Genomic DNA, 20,879 nt, shown 5'->3' with positions numbered 1-20,879 from the left:
ATCCAAGAAATTACAGACCAGTGAGTCTGAAGTCTGTGCCAGGCACAATGTTAGAAGCTATCATAAAGAACAAAATTGCTGAACATATAGATATACATAGTTTAATCGAACAAAACCAACATGGATTTAGCCAAGGGAAATCTTGCCTCACAAATCTGCTACTTTTTTTGAGTGCATAAACAAATGTGGATAAAGGTGAACCATTTGATATAGTGTATTTGGATTTCCAGAAAGCATTTGATAAAGTCCTTCATGAGAGACTTCTTAGGAAATTAGAAAGTTATGGGATAGGTGGCAGTGTCCTATTGTGGATTGCCTACTGGTTAAAAGATAGAAAATAGAGAATAGGGCTAAAATGTTAAATTTTCCCAATGGAAAAAGGTGAATAGTGGAGTGTCCCAGGGAACTGCTCTGGGTCTGATGCTTTTTAATATATTTATAAATGACCTGCAAATGGTAACAACAAGTGAGGTGATCAAATTTGTCAGTGACACAAAATTATTGAAAGCTGTCAAATCACACGAGGATTGTGAGAAATTACAAGAGGGCATTGCAAAACTGGGAGAATGGGCATGCAAACGGCAAATGAAATTTAATGTAGACAAGTGCAAAGTGATGCAAATTGGGAAAAATAACCCTTGCTGTAGTTATATAATGTTTGGTTCTATCTTAGGCGTTACCACCCAGGAAAGAAATCTAGGCGTCATTTATTTATTTATTTTATTTGTACAGCTCTTATTTACCGTTGCACAGAAACAAGTTCTATCTCTACGGTTTACATTAATCACATTTTAAGAACATGATAAAAAAGAAAATGGAAGAATACAATATAACTTAAAATCAACTATTAAAAATAGAGCTAAAATTAATATTAAAAAGATAAGAACAGGCTAAAAGCAAAAATTTAAACATATCAAAAAAGGCCTGGATTAAACTTCAGTGACCCTTTCAAAGGTTTGTTTAAAAAGCCATGCTTTAAGATCTTTCTTAAACCTCTTCAAATTTTCCTGCAACCGTAGCTCTTGAGGCAGTTTGTTCCAAAGAGTTGGCCCGGCGATAGAGATTGCACGTGCTCTGACTTCACTTAAATGTGCAGACCTGACTGTTGGAACTGTCAAAAGGGCTTTATTTGCAGACCTTAGATTGCGTTGAGGGACATGTAGTTTTATAGTGGAATTTAACCAAGCAGACATGTCACTATATAATATTTTATGAATAATACATAAGGCTTTATAATTTATTCTACTTTCAACTGGTAACCAGTGTAATTCCTTTAAAACTGGAGTAATATGGTCGATTTTTCTAGTATTTGATAGGATGCGAGCTGCCGCATTTTGAAGAACCTGTAAAGGGCGGAGTGTTTCTTTTGGAAGTCCTAGCATAGTGGAGTTACAGTAATCAAGTCCTGTTAATAATAAAGCTTGGAGTATTGTTCTGAAGTTTTCCCTAGAGAGAAATGGTTTCAACCGTTTTAGCATAATCAACTTGCTAAACCCCTCTTTAACTTTCTTAGAGATATGTGCCTTAAAATTCAATTCATAATCTATAATTAATCCCAGATTTCTAGTTGTATCTACTAGTTTATAACTGGTTATATCATTCACAGTGTCACAGTTTTCTTCTCTGAGTTCACATTTTTTCGGTCTAAAACCATAAAAACAGACTTCTCTAGGGTAAAATCAGTTTCATTTGAGTTAAAATTTGTTTAATAATATTAAGATACATGTATCAAAAGCGGCAGATAAATCTAAAAGAACAAGTAGATAACTTTGTCCATTGTCGAAACCTCTAAGAATATTGTCAGATAATGTCAGTAAAAGAGTTTCGGTACAGTGCAATTTTCTAAAACTGTGTTGCAATGGATATAAAATCTCATTAAGTTCTAGATATTCAGTTAATTGTTTATTGACCACTTTTTCAATTAATTTTGCTAAAAAAGGTAAATCTGAGATAGCATGGATTTGAAAAATTTCAGGCCAATCTAAATCTTTTTGTTTCAGAATTGGTCATAGTGGATAATACATGAAATCATCGGTTCAGTGTGCTGAGGTAGTCAAAAAAGCAAACAGAATGTTAGGAATTATTAAGAAGAGTATGGCAAATAAAATGATGGATGTCGTAATGCCTCTGTATCACTCCATGGTGAAATCGCACCTTGAATACTGTGTGCAATTCTGGTCATCGCATCTCAAAAAAGAAATAATGCACTGGAGAAAGTGCAGAGAAGGGTGACCAAAATGATAAGGCGCATGGAACGGCTGTCCTGTGAGGAAAGGCTAAGAACGTTAGGGCTGTTCAGTTTGGAGAAGAGACAACTGAGGGGGGATATGATAGAGGTCTACAAAATCATGAAAAGACTTGAACAAGTTAATGTAAATTGGTTATTTACTCTCTCATACAATAGAAGGACTAGGGGGCACTCCATGAAGTTAGCAAAGTAGCTCATTTAAAATAAATTGAAGAAAATTCTTTTTCACTCAGCGCATAGTTAAGCTCTGGAATTCATTACCAGAGGATGTGGTTACAACAGTTAGTGTAACTGGGTTTAAAAAAGGTTTGGATAAGTTCCTAGAGGTAAAATCCATAAACTATTAATTAATAAGCAATAGTAGCTTGTGATTTATTTAATGTTTGGGTACTTGCCAAGTACTTGTGAATTGGATTGGCCACGGTTGGAAACAGGATACTAGGCTTGATGGACCCTTGGTCTGACCCACTATGGCATATCTTATGTTCTTATGTACAAGTGCCTAGTGATGCATTTAGGGAAGAGTAACCCAAATTATAGCTACAAAATGCAAAGTTCCACATTAGGAGTTACCACTCAGGAAAAGGATCTAGGTGTTGTCAATGAAAACATGTTGAAATCTTCTGCTCAGTTTGCAGCAGCAACCAATAAAGCAAATAGAATCCTAGGTATTATAAGGAAAGGAATGGGGAATAAAACAGAGACTATTATAATGCCTCTGTATCGTTCCATGGTGTGACTTCATCTTGAGTATTGTGTTCAGTTCTGGTCACCACATCACAAGAAAGATATAGCAGAATTAGAAAGGTACAGAGAAGGGTGACCAAGATGATAAAGGCAATGGAACCATTCCCCTATGAAGAAAGGCTAAAGAGGTTAGGATTCTTCAGCTTGGAAAAGAGATGGCTGAGAGGAGATATAACAGAGGTCTATAAAATAATGAGTGGAATGGATGAGTAAACGTTAATCAGTTGTTTACTCTTTAGAAAAGTACAAAGACCAGGGGAAACACAATGAAGTTACTGGGTAATACATTTAAATCTAATAAGAGAAAACAGAGTTGCTTACCTGTAACAGGTGTTATCCCAGGACAGCAGGATGTAGTCTTCACATATGGGTGACATCATCGGATGGAGCCCTATCACGGAAAACTTTCTGTCAAAGTTTCTAGAAACCTTTGACTGGCCCACTGAGCATGCCCAGCATGCCATGATCCCTGCAGCCAGAGGGGTCTCCCTTCAGTCTCGTTTGTAGCAGTAAGTGCGAGCGAAAAAATAAAATAATAAAACGTCAGTGGGCCCAACTCCGCGGGGTGGCGGGTGGGTTTTGTGAGGACTACATCCTGCTGTCTTGGGAGAACACCTGTTACAGGTAAGCAACTCTGCTTTATCCCAGGACAAGCAGGATGGTAGTCCTGACATATGGGTGATTAGCAAGCTACAGGCTGACTCATGCTTTAAGATGTCAATGGCACCCAACAAGTGCAAGAGGCACAACAACTGGGATGCCATTGACCACGATGAGGCAGCCTGAATCACAGCAAGTGGTTGCGGAAGGAGTTGGGTATCACACTGGAAATAGGTTTTTTAAGACAGATTGTCCAAAGGCAGAATCTTGTCTTCCTTCCTTCTCCAAACAGTAAGGAGCTGCGAATGCATGCAGGGAACTCCAAGTTGCAGCTTTGCAAATGTCAGCAATTGGCACTGAACGGTAGTATGCTATGGATGTTGACATAGCCCTTACTGAGTACGCCTTTATTCGCCCCTGAAGAGGAAGGCCTGCTTTCTCATAGCAGAATTTGGAGAGAGTTTGTTTGCCCACTGCAACTCCTGGCTTGTTTTTGTCAAAAGAAATGAAGAGTTGGGTGGATTTCCTATGGACTGCAGTGCAGTCTAGGTAAAATGCAAGTGCACATTACAGTCCAAGGTGTGCAAAACTCTCTTGCCCTGATGAGAGTGAGGCCTTGGGAAAAAAGTGGGCAAGACTATGGATTGATTAAGGTGAAAATCCGTTACCACCTTAGGCAGGAATTTGGGGTGAGTGCGAAGGACCACGCGGTCATGCAGGAACCTTGTGTAGGGTGAGTACGTGACAAGGGCTTGTAACTCACTGACCCTCCTAGCAGATGTAATGGCTACTAGGAAAAGGACTTTCAAGATAAGAAATTTTACATCACAGGAATGCAAAGGCTCAAACGGAAATCGCATGAGCCTTGCAAGCACTACATTTAAGTCCCATTCTGTAACCGATGGTCGAATGGGAGGCTTAAGTTAAAGTAAGCCCCTCATAAACCGACCCACTAGGGGTTACACTGTTATTGCGGTATCCCCTATTCCTTTATGGTATGCCGCAATGGCACTCAGGTGTATAAGTACAGAAGTCTGGAGACCAGAATCTGAGAGGTGCCATAGATAGTCTAATAGGGATGGAATGGAGCAGGAGAAAGGGTCAATACCTTTTTGAGTGCACCACATGGTAAATCTAGTCCACTTGGAATGGTAGGAGTTACGTGTGGAAGGCTTCATGAAGCTACGAGAACCTCAGAGACTTGAGTTGAAAGACTGAGCAGTTGTAGGATCAAGCTTTCAACATCCAAGCTGTCAAGGCAAGGGTTTGTAGGTTTGGATGTCATAACCTGGCCTTAGGTTCTGAGTTATGAGAGTGGGCGTTGTGCCCTGGTGAATTGGTTCTCTGACTGAGAGATCGAGAAGTATGGGGAACCATACTTGTCGAGGCCAGCATGGGGCTATGAGGATCATTAACCTCTGTTCTTTTGTAGCTTCATGAGAGTTTTGGCTATGAGCAGAATCGGAGGATACGCATAAAGAAGCCCTTTGTTCCAGGGGCGAGTAAAGGCGTCCCTGGTGAACGTTTGTCAACGGCTGTGGAGGAAGCAGAACCTTTCTACTTTGTGGTTCAGTTTGGTCGCAAAGAGGTCGATGGTTGGATGACCCCAGCGTTGAAAGATTTTGCTCGCTACACAGGGATCCAGAGACCATTCGTGGGGATGGAAACGTCGACTGAGACTGTCCGCTAGGACATTCTGTATGCCTGCTAGATAAGTGGTCCTGAGATGTATGGATTGTGTCAGGGCCCAGGCCCAAATCTGCACCATTTCTTGGCACAGCAGATAGGAGCCTGTGCCTCCTTGTTTGTTTATGTACCACATTGCTACTATGTTGTCCGTTTGATCAGCACAGTCTTGTGTGAGAGGCAGTTTTTGAAGGCATAAAGGGCATATCGTATCGCTCAAAGTTCTAAAAAGTTGATTTGACACTTTTGTTCGAGCGGAGTCCACGTACCTTGAGTTTGAAGGTTGTTGACGTGAGCTCCCCATCCCAAGTTGGATGCATCCGTGGTCAAGGTTACTTGAGGAGTCAGCTGCTGGAATGGTAAACCAATCCGTAACGCCGGTTGGTTCGTCCACCAACGAAGTGAGAGCCGTAATTGGTTGGTGACTCGTATTAGGGACGACAGTGGTTGAACAGCTTGAAGCCACTGAGATTTTAAAGTCCATCTATTTCTTCTCATGGCTAACTGCCATAGGGGTCACGTGGACTGTGGACGCCATGTGGCCCAGTAGTGTAAGAAATTGATGGGCGGAGGTGAAGTTGCAGGTGCTCAGAGAGTTTGCAAGATTCGCCAGGTTGTTCGCACAGTCGCTTGGAAGAAAAGCTTTTGCGACTGTAGTGTCTAGGTCTGCTCCTACGAAGGTGAGGAGCTGAGACGGGTTCATATGTGATTTTTGATAGTTGATTAGGAATCCCAGGGAATACAACAGACTGATGCTGCTTTTCAAGGCAGCGAGAGTTCCTTGTCTGGATGGACTCCTGATGAGCCAATCGTCTAGGTAAGGAAAAACATGAATGCTGTTTTTTCTTAGATGTGCAGCAGCTACTGCCAGGCATTTTGTGAACACCCAAGGTGTTGAGGCCAGTCCGAATGGTAGGACTCGGTATTGGAAATGATTTTGTCCCACTACGAAACGTAGATATTTTCGATGTTGTGAGGAAATGGGAATGAGAGTGTACGCTTTTTGAAGGTCCAGAGAACAGAGCCAATCTCCTTGCTGTAACAAGGGAAGAATGGTCCCAAGGGAGACCATCCGAAATTTTTCTTTTTGAAGAAATTTATTGAGATTGCGGAGGTCTAGGATGGGGCGGAGACCGCCTGTTTTATTTGGAATTAGGAAATAGCAGAAGTAGAACCCTCTCCCTTGTTGAGACCGGGGAACAGGCTAGTAGTCAGCAGGGTGGAGAGTTCTAACCATAATTGAGATGTTATGACGTTGTGTGACCACAGAGGAGTGGGTGGGGAATCCGGGGGTATCGTCTGAAATTTAAGACGGTATCCCCGGGTCAGGATGGCTAACACCCACTGATCTGTGGTGATGAGGCTCCAGTTGTGATTGAAATAATGGAGCCGACCTCCTACAGGCAAGTCTGGTCTGGGATTGTTGGAGAGGCTTCTGCTCTCTGGAAATTTCTCAAAACCCAGATGCTGGTCCTATTTGCGGGGGTGGTTGAATTTTTGCTTGTTTGGCCTGACATGGACGTCCCCTTTGAGGTAGTCGTGAAGGACGCACACTGGATGAAGGTGGGTAGTACCTACGAGGTTGGTAGAAGGGCTTCCTGGTATCCCTTCTTGCGGGCCTTCACGTTGAGGATGGATGGTCTGCTGGCAATTTGGAAAGCTGGTGGAGTGTCTCATGATGATCTTTCAATTGTGAGACAGCATCTTGAATTTTTTCTCCAGAGAGAATGTCTCCGGTGCATGGGAGATCTGCTAGTCTTTCCTGTACTTCTGATCATAAATCTGAAGCTTTTAGCCAGGCCCATCTTTGTGTGCTGATTCTAGCAGCTGACATACGCGCAGATGTTTCAAAAGAGTCATATGCTGCCCGGACTTCGTGCTTGCCTGACTCAAGGCCTTTTTGAATAAGGGCATTGGGTGGCATTTGTTGTTGCTATGGAAGATTGTCAGCTATGTCTTGTACTTACCGTATTTTTCGCTCCATAAGACGCACTTTTTTTCCCCCAAAGGTAGGGGGAAAATGTATGTGCGTCTTATGGAGCAAATATAAAAAAAAACCCAAACAAAAATCTAACAACCCCCCCCCCCCCCGACTCCCCCAAGACCTGACAAATTAATTTCCTGCAACCCCCCACCCTCCTGACCCCCCCAAGACCTGCCAAACATCCCTGGTGGTCCAGCGGGGGTCCGGGAATGATCTCCTGGGCGTGGGCCGTCGGCTGCCAGTAAACAAAATGGCGCCGACGGCCCTATGCCCTCACTATGTCACTGAGACCGACCAATAGCAGCGGTCGGTCTCAATGACATAGTGAGGGCATAGGGCCGTCGGCGCCATTTTGTTTACTGGCAGCCGACGGCCCTATGCCCTCACTATGTCACTGAGACCGACCGCTGCTATTGGTCGGTCTCAGTGACATAGTGAGGGCATAGGGCCGTCGGCGCCATTTTGTTTACTGGCAGCCGACGGCCCTATGCCCTCACTATGTCACTGAGACCGACCGCTGCTATTGGTCGGTCTCAGTGACATAGTGAGGGTATAGGGCCGTCGGCGCCATTTTGTTTACTGGCAGCCGACGGCCCACGCCCAGGAGATCGTTCCCGGACCGCTCCTGGACCCCCGCTGGACCACCAGGGACGTTTGGCAGGTCTTGGGGGGGTCAGGAGGGTGGGGGGTTGCAGGAAATTAATTCGGCAGGTCTTGGGGGGGGGGTCAGGAGGGTGGGGGGTTGTAGGAAATTAAGTCGGCAGGTCTTGGGGGAGTCAGGAGGGTGGGGGTTTGCAGTAAATTAAGTCGGCAGGTCTTGGGGGGTCAGGGGGGTGGGGGTTGTTAATTTAAAGGGTTGGGATGGGGGGGAGGGGTTCCCAGAGAAAGAAAAGTTTTCTGATCTGGGGAGTGGACCGAAATGGCCCTCCCCAGACCCGAAAACAAAATGGGGAGAAAAAAAAAAGCTATGCACTCCCCTAATTTGCTCCATAAGACGCCCAGACGCAGAGTCGGTTTAGCACAATTTTTTTTTTTTTTAAATTTTCCCCCTCTGAATCCTAGGTGCGTCTTATGGTCAGGTGCGTCTTATGGAGAGAAAAATACGGTACTTCCACAAATTTCTTTGATACTGCGTCATATATAACTGATATGCTGCAATATGGGACACGAGCATGGAAACCTGGAAGACATTTTTGCCTAATCCATCCAGAAATTTCTGTTCTTTTCCTGGAGGAGTAGAAGAGTGAGGTTTTTGCTTCCTTGCTTTCTTCTGTGCTGATTCTACCACAACTGATTGGTGTGGCAGTTGTGGTTTCTGAAAACCTGGTGTGTGTTGGACCAGGTACGTTGCATCCTTTCTTCTGGTAACAGGTGGCACGGAACAGGGATGCTCCCATAGGCGGTGCTGGAGATTTAAAAGCACTTCATGGATTGGTATAGCCATGACTTCCTTGGGTGCATCCACAAACTGGAGGACTTCCAATGTTTTATTTCTGGTGTCCTCTTCTGTGATCAGCTCAAAGGGTATGGTATCAGACATTTCCTTAATGAAATTTGCAAAAGAAAGGTCCTCTGGTGGGGACTTTCTTCTTTCTTCTGGTGGAGAAGGTTCAGATATGAGGTCTTCTGTATCCGTGTCTGTGTCTATGTCCTCCCATGGTCTATAGTGGAGTTGGAAATGGGATCCTGGTGGAACATGAGTGTCCTGTGGAAGAGGATGCTTTGGCATCGATGCAAGTTTTGATGGTTTCTCAGGAATGTTTTGGCATTGATGGAGGTAAAGATGGCATCGATGGGGAATCTAATGGCATCGACGGCACCGATTGGAATTGGCACCTGGCATTGCCCGATGGACCAGGAAGCGATATCGAAGGCATCGATGGAAGTCTTGGTCACTGGAGTTTTTGTAGACCCGATGGACCAGGTAAGGAATCTGAATTCCCATCATCTTCATCCGATGAGCCTGGAATGGATATAGCTGGAGTCTTTGGAGGATCCATCGACGGCATGGACGGAGCCATTGGAGGATCCATCGACGGCATGGATAGAGCCATTGGAGGATCCATCATCGGCATCGGTGCAGGTTGTGGGAAGGCACTGATTAAGGCATCGAGTCTTCTGAGTAGAGGTGCAAATACTGACAGCTCTGGTGTTGGTATCGGCATTGGTGTCGGTGGAGGCTGTAATTTTCGAAAAACTTCGATGACTGCTTGTTGTATCATGGTAGTCACTTCTTCCCTGGAGACTGGGACCGTGTCCACTGCCACAGGAGAAGGTACGATGGGTGCTAGTGGCTCATCCACATTTGAATGTGGTAGCTCAGTCTCCAACACCGATCCTGGTGGAGAGCGTCTCGGTGTCTCAGGTACAGAGGGGCATGGAGGCTCTTGTACCCGGACCCGCTTCTCTATCAGCTCGATGGCCATTGATGCCAATGCGGTAACCGGTCCTCTGGATGGAACGGAGCCGGATCAATGACAATGACATCACTTCTCTCGATGCTCCTTATCGAGGAAGATGCCACCGATGACCCTGATGGAGACGGATGGTCCTCGGATTTTTTCTTTCCTCAGTGTTTTTCAGTGGAGGAAGAAAGCGTCTTCGGTGACGACTGTGAAGAAGTCGATGGCGTGATCTTTTGGAAAAGATCTTCCATTTTGTCCAGCTGGGAATGCCTGCCCTTCGGAGTCATCTGAGCGCAGGTGGAACATGAGCGGACATCGAGGCTGGATCCGAGGCAAAGTACACAGATCTCAGGCGGGTCTGTTATTGACATCGTTCGGGGACAATTTGGACATTTCTTAAATCCTGTGGCCATGATTAAAATAAGGCCGGGTAATGGTCGGTGACCTGGGGGTACTGAAGTGAGGTAGCAGGGACAGACTGAAAAATGCCCAAAACGGTACTCACCAAACGTGTCGTCGAAGGGAGACACTTGTAGGGAATTTTTTGACAGAAATTATTAATTTTTCCGTGAGGAAACGTTTGTGAGAGAACTCACAGAGCCTTTTAAATGCGAGGCAGCAACGCAGAAAAAAAGAGACTGAAGGGAGACCCCTGTGGCTGCAGGGATCATAGCATGTTGGGCTTGCTCAGTGAGCTCAGTGTGCCAGTCAAAAGTTTTCAGAAACTTTGACAGAAAGTTTTCCATGATAGGGCTCCATCCGATAATGTCATCAATAAGTGAGGACTACCATTCTGCTTGTCCTGGGATAAAATATTGTTTTACTCGACGCATGATTAAACTCTGGAATTTGATGCCAAAGGATATGGTGAAAGCTAATAGTATAGCTGCATTTAAAAAAATGTTTGGACAAGTTCCTGGATGAGAAGTCCATTAACAATTAAGGTAGAGTTGCAGAAATCCACTGCTTATTCTTGGGATAAGCAGCTTAGAATCTATCTATCCCTTGGGATCATTCCAGGTACTTGTGACCTGGCTTGGCCATTGTTGGAAACAGGATACTGGGCTTTATGGACCCTTGGTCTGAGCCAATATGGCAATCCTTATGTTCTTAATTCAATATTGGAGAGGGGTACCAGTCTTCCAGTGCCTTCTTTCTCTGAATTAATTACCCATTCTCATTTCTTCATTATACTCCATCTTAGTGATGGTCCTCAAGGAAAAAGACTTAGATTTCCCAATGTAATATCCACAATGACATCAAATTTTATCCTTGATTTTCTCCCTCCCATTCATGACTACATTTGAGGTTCTTCTGGACTGTCTTGAAATATGAGGGAAGACTACCACCAAGTCTGAACCCCAAAATGTTGCTCCATGAGGGAGTCACACATAGCTTGTCTAACATATAAGCCCTAACACTGTCTGCATTCTGCAGGCCTAGCACTGAAAAGACAAAGATACAAGGCCTCTCCTGTTACGCCGTAGACAAGCTGTTAGGTTTTCAACTACTGGTTTAAATTCAACCTCAAAGAAAAGGGCAAATTCATGGTAGCAGAAAAGCTTGTGCTTTCTGTAGCAGAACAGTGATTAGAGCTTGTTTACCTTATTGAAGCAGGACTCCCACTCAAGAGCATCAAGTGTCTGTAGGTCATGAACCAGTAATGCTCTCTGAAGGTAGGTGAGAGCTTGCATCCTGACCTGTCGCCGGGCATCACAGCAGAGCCATGCAATTCCTGGATTTGTAGTATGGAGGTGAATTACAAAAAAGTACACACTTTTCCAGACATCAGTATATAGGATAAGACATGATATTATATGAAAACAATACCCCTTAACAGAGAGAGAGAGCATAGCTCAGTATTAGTATCAGACTAGATGATGACTGAAAACAGGTTCATTTAGTTTGTCCAGTTATTCCTGTTCACACTGCCAAGAATATGTCCCAGCTGCCAGCCATAGTGTGCCTGTAGGATATCATTCCTTATCTAAGACAGCATATGTCAGCTTCTTCTATTGTACTGCATCCTCTTGGGGCGCTGAATACACGATCCCTTTTTAGTACATACTAGCACCCTACTTCCTACCACAAAATCCCACAATATCCAGCCACCAACTGACTCACTCAGCTGCTAATTCTAGTCTTGCAGCCTGTCAGAGAGACTCAGCTATGTGAGCACCTGTGTTTTCACCGTACTTGCAATCTGCCAGACACATCCAACTACTAACTAAACCTTTCACTATCTCTTCACATTTTTGCACATTGTTGGATGAGGCTTTTATTTTTTTTAATCATTCTTCCACACTCACAGTTTATTTACTTCAGTGCTGTGTCGCTGCTGTACTCATCTGATCTTTCCCTTAAATAAAATAATCCTACCCTCATGCCTCTGGTTCTCCTGTGAAGATTATAACCATAATAAGACCTAGTGATATTTTGGTACTTTACCTTGCAAGAGTGGACACCAGCAGTTGGACCACAGTGTTTTTGAATCAGCTTCTATTTTTTTCCCAGCAGCCTCTAGGTGCCGTTGTTCCTCTGCCCAAGAGCTGTAGATGGTGGCAGCTCTTGTGTGGAGGGTGTGCATCAAGTCAAGGAGCTGCAAACAGATACATAAAAAAAAAGACCATCTGCTATGATTGTGAACAATCATGTCAACATTTCCTCCCAACTCTCCCTCAAATCACAGATTTTTTTTTTATATATTACATTTTTTGGCACTTCAAAGCAGATTACATTCAGGTACTGTAGGTATTTCCCTACCCCCATAAACCACAAATGTCAAGGGATCATAGGTCAATATTGCTCTTAATTCCTTTATCTGAAAATTGCCACAATCAAAGAGGTTAGACAGCAACACTATTCAGAGCATCAACCTCATCCCCAAAATAACCCAATCTCAGTCACAAAGCATTTCTGTACTTTACCATTTCTTGTATCACTGGGTCAAATATATTAAAAGACCATAAAAGGCACCCAAAATCCTCTTCACTTCCCTATAGCTCTCATCTTGTAACATTTCGGAAGCCAAGCAGGGTCTGGCTGGTATTGTACAGGAGACCTCTGTGTAGGATTACTGAATAGTGCAGAAAGTATCGTACTTCTGGCTAGTTAAATAGGGGATGCTCTTCCCCATCAGTCTGTACTGAACTAATGTCTTCACATGGTGTTAGGGGGCACCAGCCTGCTGAGGGCACGATCTTTTGGATGATATGTTAAACAATAAGATGTAGTCTCAAACTACAAAGCATAAAAATCCTTACCAGTTTTGCAAGCATTTTGATATTTTTTTTTCAGGTTTCCTTTGCAAAATATTAATAATGTAATGAAATGGGAACGGAAGGGCGGACCCATCATTTTCCACAGGCTGAAATTCCCAAGATATATAGCAAGTGATGATGTCACTCTACTTTGAGCTAAACATAGGCACAATAAGTGAACACTTAAGACCAAAATTTATATAGTAAAAGCTGAAATCTTGAACATGAAGAAAATTGGCTTTCTGATGAGAAAGGCTATGCTGCTGCTGATGCTGGTGGGAATGATAGCTGCTACCTGCTCTGAAAGCAGAGTTGCTTACTTCACACATGGGTGCCCATTATCAGATGGTGCCCCGATGCAGAAAACTCATGTCAAAGTTTCTAGAACTTTGACTAGGCACACTAAGGATGCCCAGCATACCCTATACCATGCATTCATGCGGGATCCCCTCTCTAATCTTGTAACATAGAATTATAATTAGAACAAAAAAAAATAGGAGAAAGCCAACTCAGCGGGGTGGTGGGCAGGTTTGTGAGGACTAATATCCTGCTGTCCTCAGAGAACACCTATTACAGGTAAGCAACTCTGCTGTCTCCGAGAACAAGCAGGATGGTAGTCCTCACACATGGGTGAATCCCTAGCTACAGGCTGCTCCTCAGTATAAAAGGGGACCAAGAGATACCCAAACCAGGTGCCAATAGACCCAACAATGGTGCTGTTGGTAACAGAGGGGGAGACAGCCTGACTCAAACAATGGGTCCTAGGCAAGGAGAGTTGGGTTTTACACTTCAAACAGGTTCTGAAGGATGGACCGGCCGAACTTACTGTCGCTTCATCCGACACTACCAGACAATAGTGCAATGTGAATGTGTGCAGAGAACTCCACGTCGCGGTCTTGCAGATCTCTACGGGAACTGCTCACACGTGGGACATCGACGCTGCCATGGCTCTGACAGAATGAGCCTTGACATGATCCCCAAAATGCAGTCCCACCTGGGCATAATAAAAGGAGATGCAATCTGCTAGCCAATTAGATAGTGTCTATTTGGCAATGGCAATGCCCAACCTATTCCTATCAAAAGAAATAAAAAGTTAGGTGGGCTGTCTATGGACTTCAGACCATTCCAGGTAGAAGGCCAAGGCTCGCTTGCAGTTCAAACTGTGCAGTGCTCATTTGTCTTGGTGCGAATGGAGACTGGCAAAGAATGTTGGCAGGATGATGGACTGGTTAAATGTTGGCAGGATGATGGACTGGTTAAGATGGAAGTCCATCACCACCTTAGGCAGGAACTTAAGATGTGTACGCAAGACCACCCTATCATGATAAAACAGTGTAAAGTGGATAAGTTACTAAGGCCTGGAGCTTGTTGACCTGGCGCGCTGAGGAGACAGCCAGCAAAAATATGACCTTCCAGGTCAGGTATTTCAGGTCACAGGTGCACAGTGGTTTGAAAAGGAGCTTTCGTCGGCTGAACTAACACCACGTTGAGTCCCAAGACACAGTGGGAGGCTTCAACTGAAACAGGCCCCACATAATTCGTACAATTGTAGGCTGTACAGAGATGGGCATACCATCTACACCTTGGTGGTATGCACCAATTGCACTGAGATGAGCTCTAACGGAGTTAATTTTTAAGTCAACTTCTGAAAGGTGTAGACGGTAATCAAGCAGTTTTTAAGTGGGGCAGGAGAACAGATCTAGGGCCTTCTGCTCACATCACCAGAAATCCTCCACTTCAGCCCATAGGATGTTCTAGTGGAAGGCTTTCTAGAAGCCACCAGGATCCACATCCTCAGAGATCGAGCGGTTGCCGGATTAACCTCTCAACATCCAGGCTATGAGCGACAGGCCCTAGAGATTGGGATGCCTCAATCTGCTTCGATCTTGCAAGATGAGATCTGGGGAGGTCCCCACAGACTGATCGGTCTCCGCATGGACACCAGACCTGTCTCGGCCAATGAGGGGCTATAAGAATCAAAGCACAAGGATGGGCAAGAGTGTCCAAGGCTGGTTTGTCGTCTAACCTGTTCAGGAAGCAGAACAGAGGCACCCTTCTTGTTGCAAGGGGACGCAAACAGATCTATGTCCGGACTCTCCCAGAGGCGGAATATCTGATTTGCTACCCCCTGGATCCAGGAACCACTCATGGGCTCTAAAGGCTTGACTCAGTTTGTCCGCCACCACGTTTCTCTGTCCTGGCCAGGTTCATGGCCCCGAGCACTATGCTGTGAGACAGGGCCCACAACCAGATCTGGACTGCTTCCTGACACAGGAGGTATGACCCTGTGCCTCCTTGCTTGTTGACATACCACATGCTACCTGGCTGTCGGTTTAGATCAGGACATCTTTGTTGGACAGCCAATCTCTGAAAGCCCATAGCGCGTACCTGATTGCCCGAAGCTCCAGGAAGTTGATTTGACAAGAGCGTTCCTGAGCGGTCCAGAGACCCTGTGGGCTAAGCCCATCTGCATGAGCTCCCCATCCCAGGGTGGATGGATCCATGGTTAGGACAATTTGGGTAAAGGGACTTTGAAAAGAGATCCCCCATTTCATATCTGAAAGTACCCACCACCAGGACAATGCATCCCGGAGAGAAGGGGTGACTCAGATGCAATTACTGGAGGTTCTGAGTGGCCTGGTGCCATTGCGACCTCTGGGTGCATTGGGCTCTGCGTGTGTTTAAGTAAACGTGCCAAGGGCGTGACATGGACGGTTGTGCCCATATGGTCTAAAGCCTCAACATATGGCAGGCTGACACATGCTGGCTCTGCTGCATCTCTGCTGCGATGGTTGTCAAGGTGAGGGTCCTCTGACAAGGCAGGAAGGCCTTGGCCTGAGCCGGGTCTAGCAGGGCTCTTATGAAGTCCAATTGAAATGACAGGCTGAGATGGGACTTTGGGTAATTGAGAACAAACCCTAGTGACTCCAACACCCGGATAGTAAAGCGCATGGACCTGAGAGCCCCTACCTGTTTCCTGTCAGACAAATCTGATTGACGTTTTTGACTGGGTGACTAGGGAACTGGATCGAGGAAGAGCGCTCGATGTCATCTACTTGGATTTCAGCAAAGCTTTTGATATGGTCCCGCACAGGAGGCTGGTGAATAAAATGAGCAGCTTAGGAGTGAGTGCTGGGGTAGTGGCCTGGATTGCAAACTGGTTGACGGACAGAAGACAATGTGTGATGGTAAATGGAACTTACTCTGAAGAGAGAGCGATGTTAAGCAGAGTGCAGCAAGGATCGGTGTTGGGACCGGTCCTGTTCAATATCTTTGTAAGCGATTGCGGATGGGATAGAAGGTAAGGTTTGTCTTTTTGCGGATGACACTAAGATTTGCAACAGAGTGGACACGTCGGAAGGAGTGGAGAGAATGAGACAGGATTTAAGGAAGCTGGAAGAGTAGTCGAAGATATGGCAGCTGAGGTTCAATGCCAAGAAATGCAAAGTCATGCATATGGGGGGTGGACATCCGAAAGAACTGTATTCAATGGGGGTTGAAGGGCTGATGTGCACGGAGCAGGAGAGAGACCTTGGGGTGATAGTGTCTAATGATCTGAAGTCGGTGAAACAATGTAACAAGGCGATAGCTAGAGCCAGAAGAATGCTGGGCTGCATAGAGAGACTAATATCGAGTAAGAAAAGGCAAGTGATTATCCCCTTGTACAGGTCCTTGGAGAGGCCTCACTTGGAGTACTGTGCTCAGTTCTGGAGACCGTATCTCCAAAGGGACAGAGACAGGATGGAGGCGGTCCAGAGAAGGGCGACCAAAAAGGTGGATGGTCTTCTTCGAATGACTTATGAGGAGAGATTGAAGAATCTAAATATGTACACCCTGGAGGAAAGGAGGAGCAGAGGTGAAATGATACAGACTTTCAGATACTTGAAAGGTTTTAATGATCCAAAGACAACGACAAACCTTTTCCGTTGGAAAAAAAATCAGTAGAACCAGGGTCACGATTTGAAGCTCCAGGAAGGAAGACTCAGAATCAATGTCAGGAAGTATTTCTTCACGGAGAGGGTGGTGGATGCCTGGAACACCCTTCTGGAGGAAGTGGTGAAGACCAAAACTGTGAAGGATTTCAAAGGGGCCTGGGATAAAGACTGTGGATCCATAAAGTCTAGAGGATGTAAATGAAGAGAAGAGGCATGGGGGTGGCTTGCGGGAATGACAGCTACTACCTGGAGATTAATACCCTTATTCAATAAACATACACACGGTTAATGCAACTCCAACACTGCTCTATGCTTCAACGGCAAGAGGAAATATGGAATAAAGGATTTGCATTCACAAAAAAGCAGGGGAGTAGCTGCATTCACAAAAAAGCGGGGGAGTAGCTTGCTTGTTGTGGCGGTTACTACCTCAAACCAAATAAGCCTGATACTTCACTTTCAGTGCATATCCAGCATAGCTCTCTGCTTCAATGGCAGGGGGAATGAAGAAAATATGATTTATATTCTGACAACAACCAACAAGGACTGAATTACATAGTCTGGGTAAACAAATAAGCATGGGTGTAGCTTGCTTGTTACAGCGGTTACTACCCCGCATCAATTAAGCCTGATACTTCACTTGGAATAAATATCCAGCGCAGCTCACTGCTTCAACGGCAGGGGGGAATGAAGAAGAGGATTTATAGTCAGAGAACAACCAACAAGGACTGAATTGCATAGGCTGGGTAAACAAGCGTGAGAGTAGCTTGCTTACTGCGGCAGTTACTACCCCTAACCAATTAAGCTAGATACTTCACTTAGATGCAGCTCCAGCACTGCTCTTTACATCAATGGCAGGGGTGGAAGGTAAATAGAGCCAAAAAGTTACTAATAAAGGCCAAGAGTATCAGATAAGTATGAGAAAAAAATAAGTGTGAAAGCTTGCTGGGCAGATTGGATGGGCCGTTTGGTTTTCTGCCATCATTTCTATGTTTCTATACCTGAGATGTGCTCTTGACCAGCCAATCGCCCAGATAAGGGAAAACATGCACTCCCAGTCTGTAGACATGTGCCATCAACCATGGCCAGGCATTTTTTGAAGACTTGTGAGGCTGATGCTAGCCCAAACGGCAACACTTTGTACTGGAAGTGCTGTTTCCCCACCACAAACTGAAGATACTTTCTGTGACCTGGGAAGATTTCGATGTGAGTGTATGCATTCTTTAGATCGCGGGAGTATAGCCAGTCCCCTTTTTGTAAAAAGGGGGTCAAGGTGCCCAGGGAAACCATCTTGAACTTTTCTTTTTTTTTTTTAGAAACTTGCTCAAGGCCCTCAGGTCTAGGATGGGACGAAGTCCTCCTGTTCTCTTTGGAATCAGGAAGTACTTGGAATAGAAACCCCACCCTCTTTGTCCTGGTGATACGGGCTCGACCTGCCCTGGCCGTTAAGAGGGAGAAGCGCTCCACTAGCAGTACCTCTTGATGTGCTACTTGCCTCCAAAACGGGCATGGAGATCAATTTGGCGGGACACTCAATAGGTTCAACTGGTACCCTTGACGGATGGTGGAAAGAACCCACTGGTCCAAGGTCATACTGGGTCCTAGTTCACATAGAACCACAGCCTGACACCAACCGGAGGGTCCACTGTCCGAGTACAGGTGACTGGCCCTCGCTCTTTATGATCCAGTCAAAACCCCATCCCTGGAGTTAACTGAGGCACCGGCTGGGGCATGGGGGCTCTCTGCTGCCTGGGATAGCCGCAGCAGCCCCGATGTTGTTGACGGAAATGAGAGGGCAGAGGATGGTACTTCCTTTGGCAAACAAAAGACTTCCTCTGTTCCTGTCTTGCCGGTCTCCTAGAAGAGGAGGACGGGTCCAGAGTGCTGGCAAAGAGTTGCTGGAGAGTTTCATAATGGTCCTGAAGTTGGACCAAGGTGTCCCTCAACCTCTCTCTGAAGAGATTCTCCCCAGTAAATGGCACATGGGCAAGTCATTCCTATACCTCTGGTCGGAGATCCAAGGCCCACAGCCATGCCATTCTGTGGGTGCTGATTCCTGCTGCAGAGACTCTCGATGCTGTCTCGAAAACATTGTTTTCTGCTCCAGGCCCTTATGCATAGCGACATGAGGGTGTTCTGTTGCTGATGAGGCAGCTGCTCGGTCACTTCCTGCACCTGCTTCCAGATGTCCTGCGAGTACTGGCTTATGTAGAGCTGGTGGGCAGCAATGTGGGCAATGAGCATGGCACCTTAAAACACCTTCCTCTCAAGAGCATCCATCGCTCTGTGGTCCTTTGCTGAGGGCACAGTGGAATGGGTCCGAAAATACTTGGCCCTCTTGAGGGCAGATTTGACCACCACTGACTGGTGGGGCAGCTGATGCTTATTGAATCTGGCAGCCTTCTGGATAAGGTATACCCCTATCTGCATTCTTATTAATGGGAGGCACTGTGAGGGGTTTTTCCATATCCTCAGCAGCAGCTCCTTAAGGATTTTGAGCACTGAGACTGCCACAATTTCCTTAGGAGGCTCCACGAACTGGAGGATCTTAAGCATTTTGTGCCTGGCATTCTCCTCCGTTAACAATTGAAATAGGATGGCTTTCATCATCACCCTCATAAACCCTGCAAAGGTCAAGTCCTCAGGCGGAGACTTCCATCAGACCCCCCTCCTCCAGAGGAGCGAAGGGAGACTCTCGTTGCCTTCAGAAGACTCCGAAGCATCATCCCCCCAAGGGTCACAGGGGGTCCTCATTCTCACTGTAAGCTACAGGGGATGGGTGCCTGGGTGCTTGGCCTTTGTTCAGATGGGGGACTGCAGGCCTTGGCATCTCTGCCAACTCCAGTGGAGGTTCCTTCTCGGAGAAACCGGCAACAACCACCATATCTGTAGGGGGAAGCCTTGGTGCCCCGCCAAGCATTGATGCTGTCCCGGGAACAGAAGCAGCTGAGTCGGTAAAGCAACGATGAGCACTTTGAGCTTCTCCAGTGGCGGTATGAGGATGGGTGGCACCGGGTATGGTACCGTCAGTGCCACAGGACTGAAGTCCTGCAGCACCCACTCCACCACTAGCTAGACTCAGCGCTCTGGCTCCTACTCAAACTTTGCTAATGCCAACACCGACTAGGAGGAAGGAGGGGTGGCCAGATTGTCTTTGGATCTGCAAGGTGGATCGGTGACTGTCTTCAGGACCATGGAGACTGTTGCGGACACCCAGCACTGATGGAGGACTGGCACTCCTCGCCGTGGGGTTGCTTCTGGGGCATCATGGAATAAGCTGGTGCATTCCCATGCCCGGCACCATGCACGATTGTGAACTTGTGCTTCTGCTTCTTTGCCTTCCCCTCGATGCTCGGACTGGTCCTTCCCTGGTGTCGAGGCTGAGGAGGAACCAGACGTTGTCGACCTGGATAAGATTGATGGTGGTCAGTCTCCAGCATCAACAGTCTCGCTGATGTCGATAGCTCGGTGTCCATCGATGCGGCTCCTTGGTCCTTCAATGCCGATGCCAATGGCTCGGACTTCTTCAACCAGAAGAGCTGTTCTATCTTGTCGAGTTGAAGCAGACGTCCCTTCTGGCTCACTTGGGCGCTTAAGTGGTAACCCCAGATGTCATGAGATGCCCCCAGGCAGAGGACAGATATCTTATGCGGATCAGTTATTAACATGGTCCTCGGGCACTGGGTACATCACAGAAAACCGGAGATATCCATGTTGAACGAGACAAAAGGGGTACAAACTTCGATGGGTGGACTTCAATGGGCATCGGACACTGAGGCACCACGGGGAATCGACCATAAAAAATGAAATTTACCAGAATTGCCGAAAACACTGACTAGGAACACTAAACAAAGGCACCGAGAGAGATCCGGCAACATAACAGAAAAACTCGCAAGAAGCGCGAGAAAAAGGAAAGTTTCACACAAAGCCACAAACAACCAAAAGTGAGTTCACTTACACGAGAGACTTACAGCTCCACGGAAAAAAAAAAAAGACTGGAGAGGAACCCCGCGTGGA

The 20,879-nt window shown here is 45.9% G+C and overlaps 1 protein-coding gene across 5 annotated transcripts in view; it reads right to left on the bottom strand.

Moving 5' to 3' along the window:
* The window catches only part of GBF1 (golgi brefeldin A resistant guanine nucleotide exchange factor 1), a 739,811-nt gene that overhangs the window by 53,696 nt on the left and 665,236 nt on the right, over positions 1–20,879 (bottom strand). For all 5 annotated transcript variants that reach the window (XM_029609015.1, XM_029609018.1, XM_029609019.1 and 2 more), the window contains 2 exons: positions 12,119–12,269; positions 11,275–11,405 (listed from right to left, as the gene is read on the bottom strand). In XM_029609015.1, the coding sequence (XP_029464875.1) occupies positions 11,275–11,405; positions 12,119–12,269 (282 nt within the window). The remainder of the gene's footprint in view (positions 1–11,274; positions 11,406–12,118; positions 12,270–20,879) is intronic.

Source organism: Rhinatrema bivittatum, chromosome 7 (genome assembly GCF_901001135.1).
Source record: "Rhinatrema bivittatum chromosome 7, aRhiBiv1.1, whole genome shotgun sequence".
In the NCBI taxonomy this organism is placed as follows: Eukaryota; Metazoa; Chordata; class Amphibia; order Gymnophiona; family Rhinatrematidae; genus Rhinatrema; species Rhinatrema bivittatum.
Note: the sequence above shows the minus strand (reverse complement) of the source record. Positions and strands in the feature narration are given on the sequence as shown.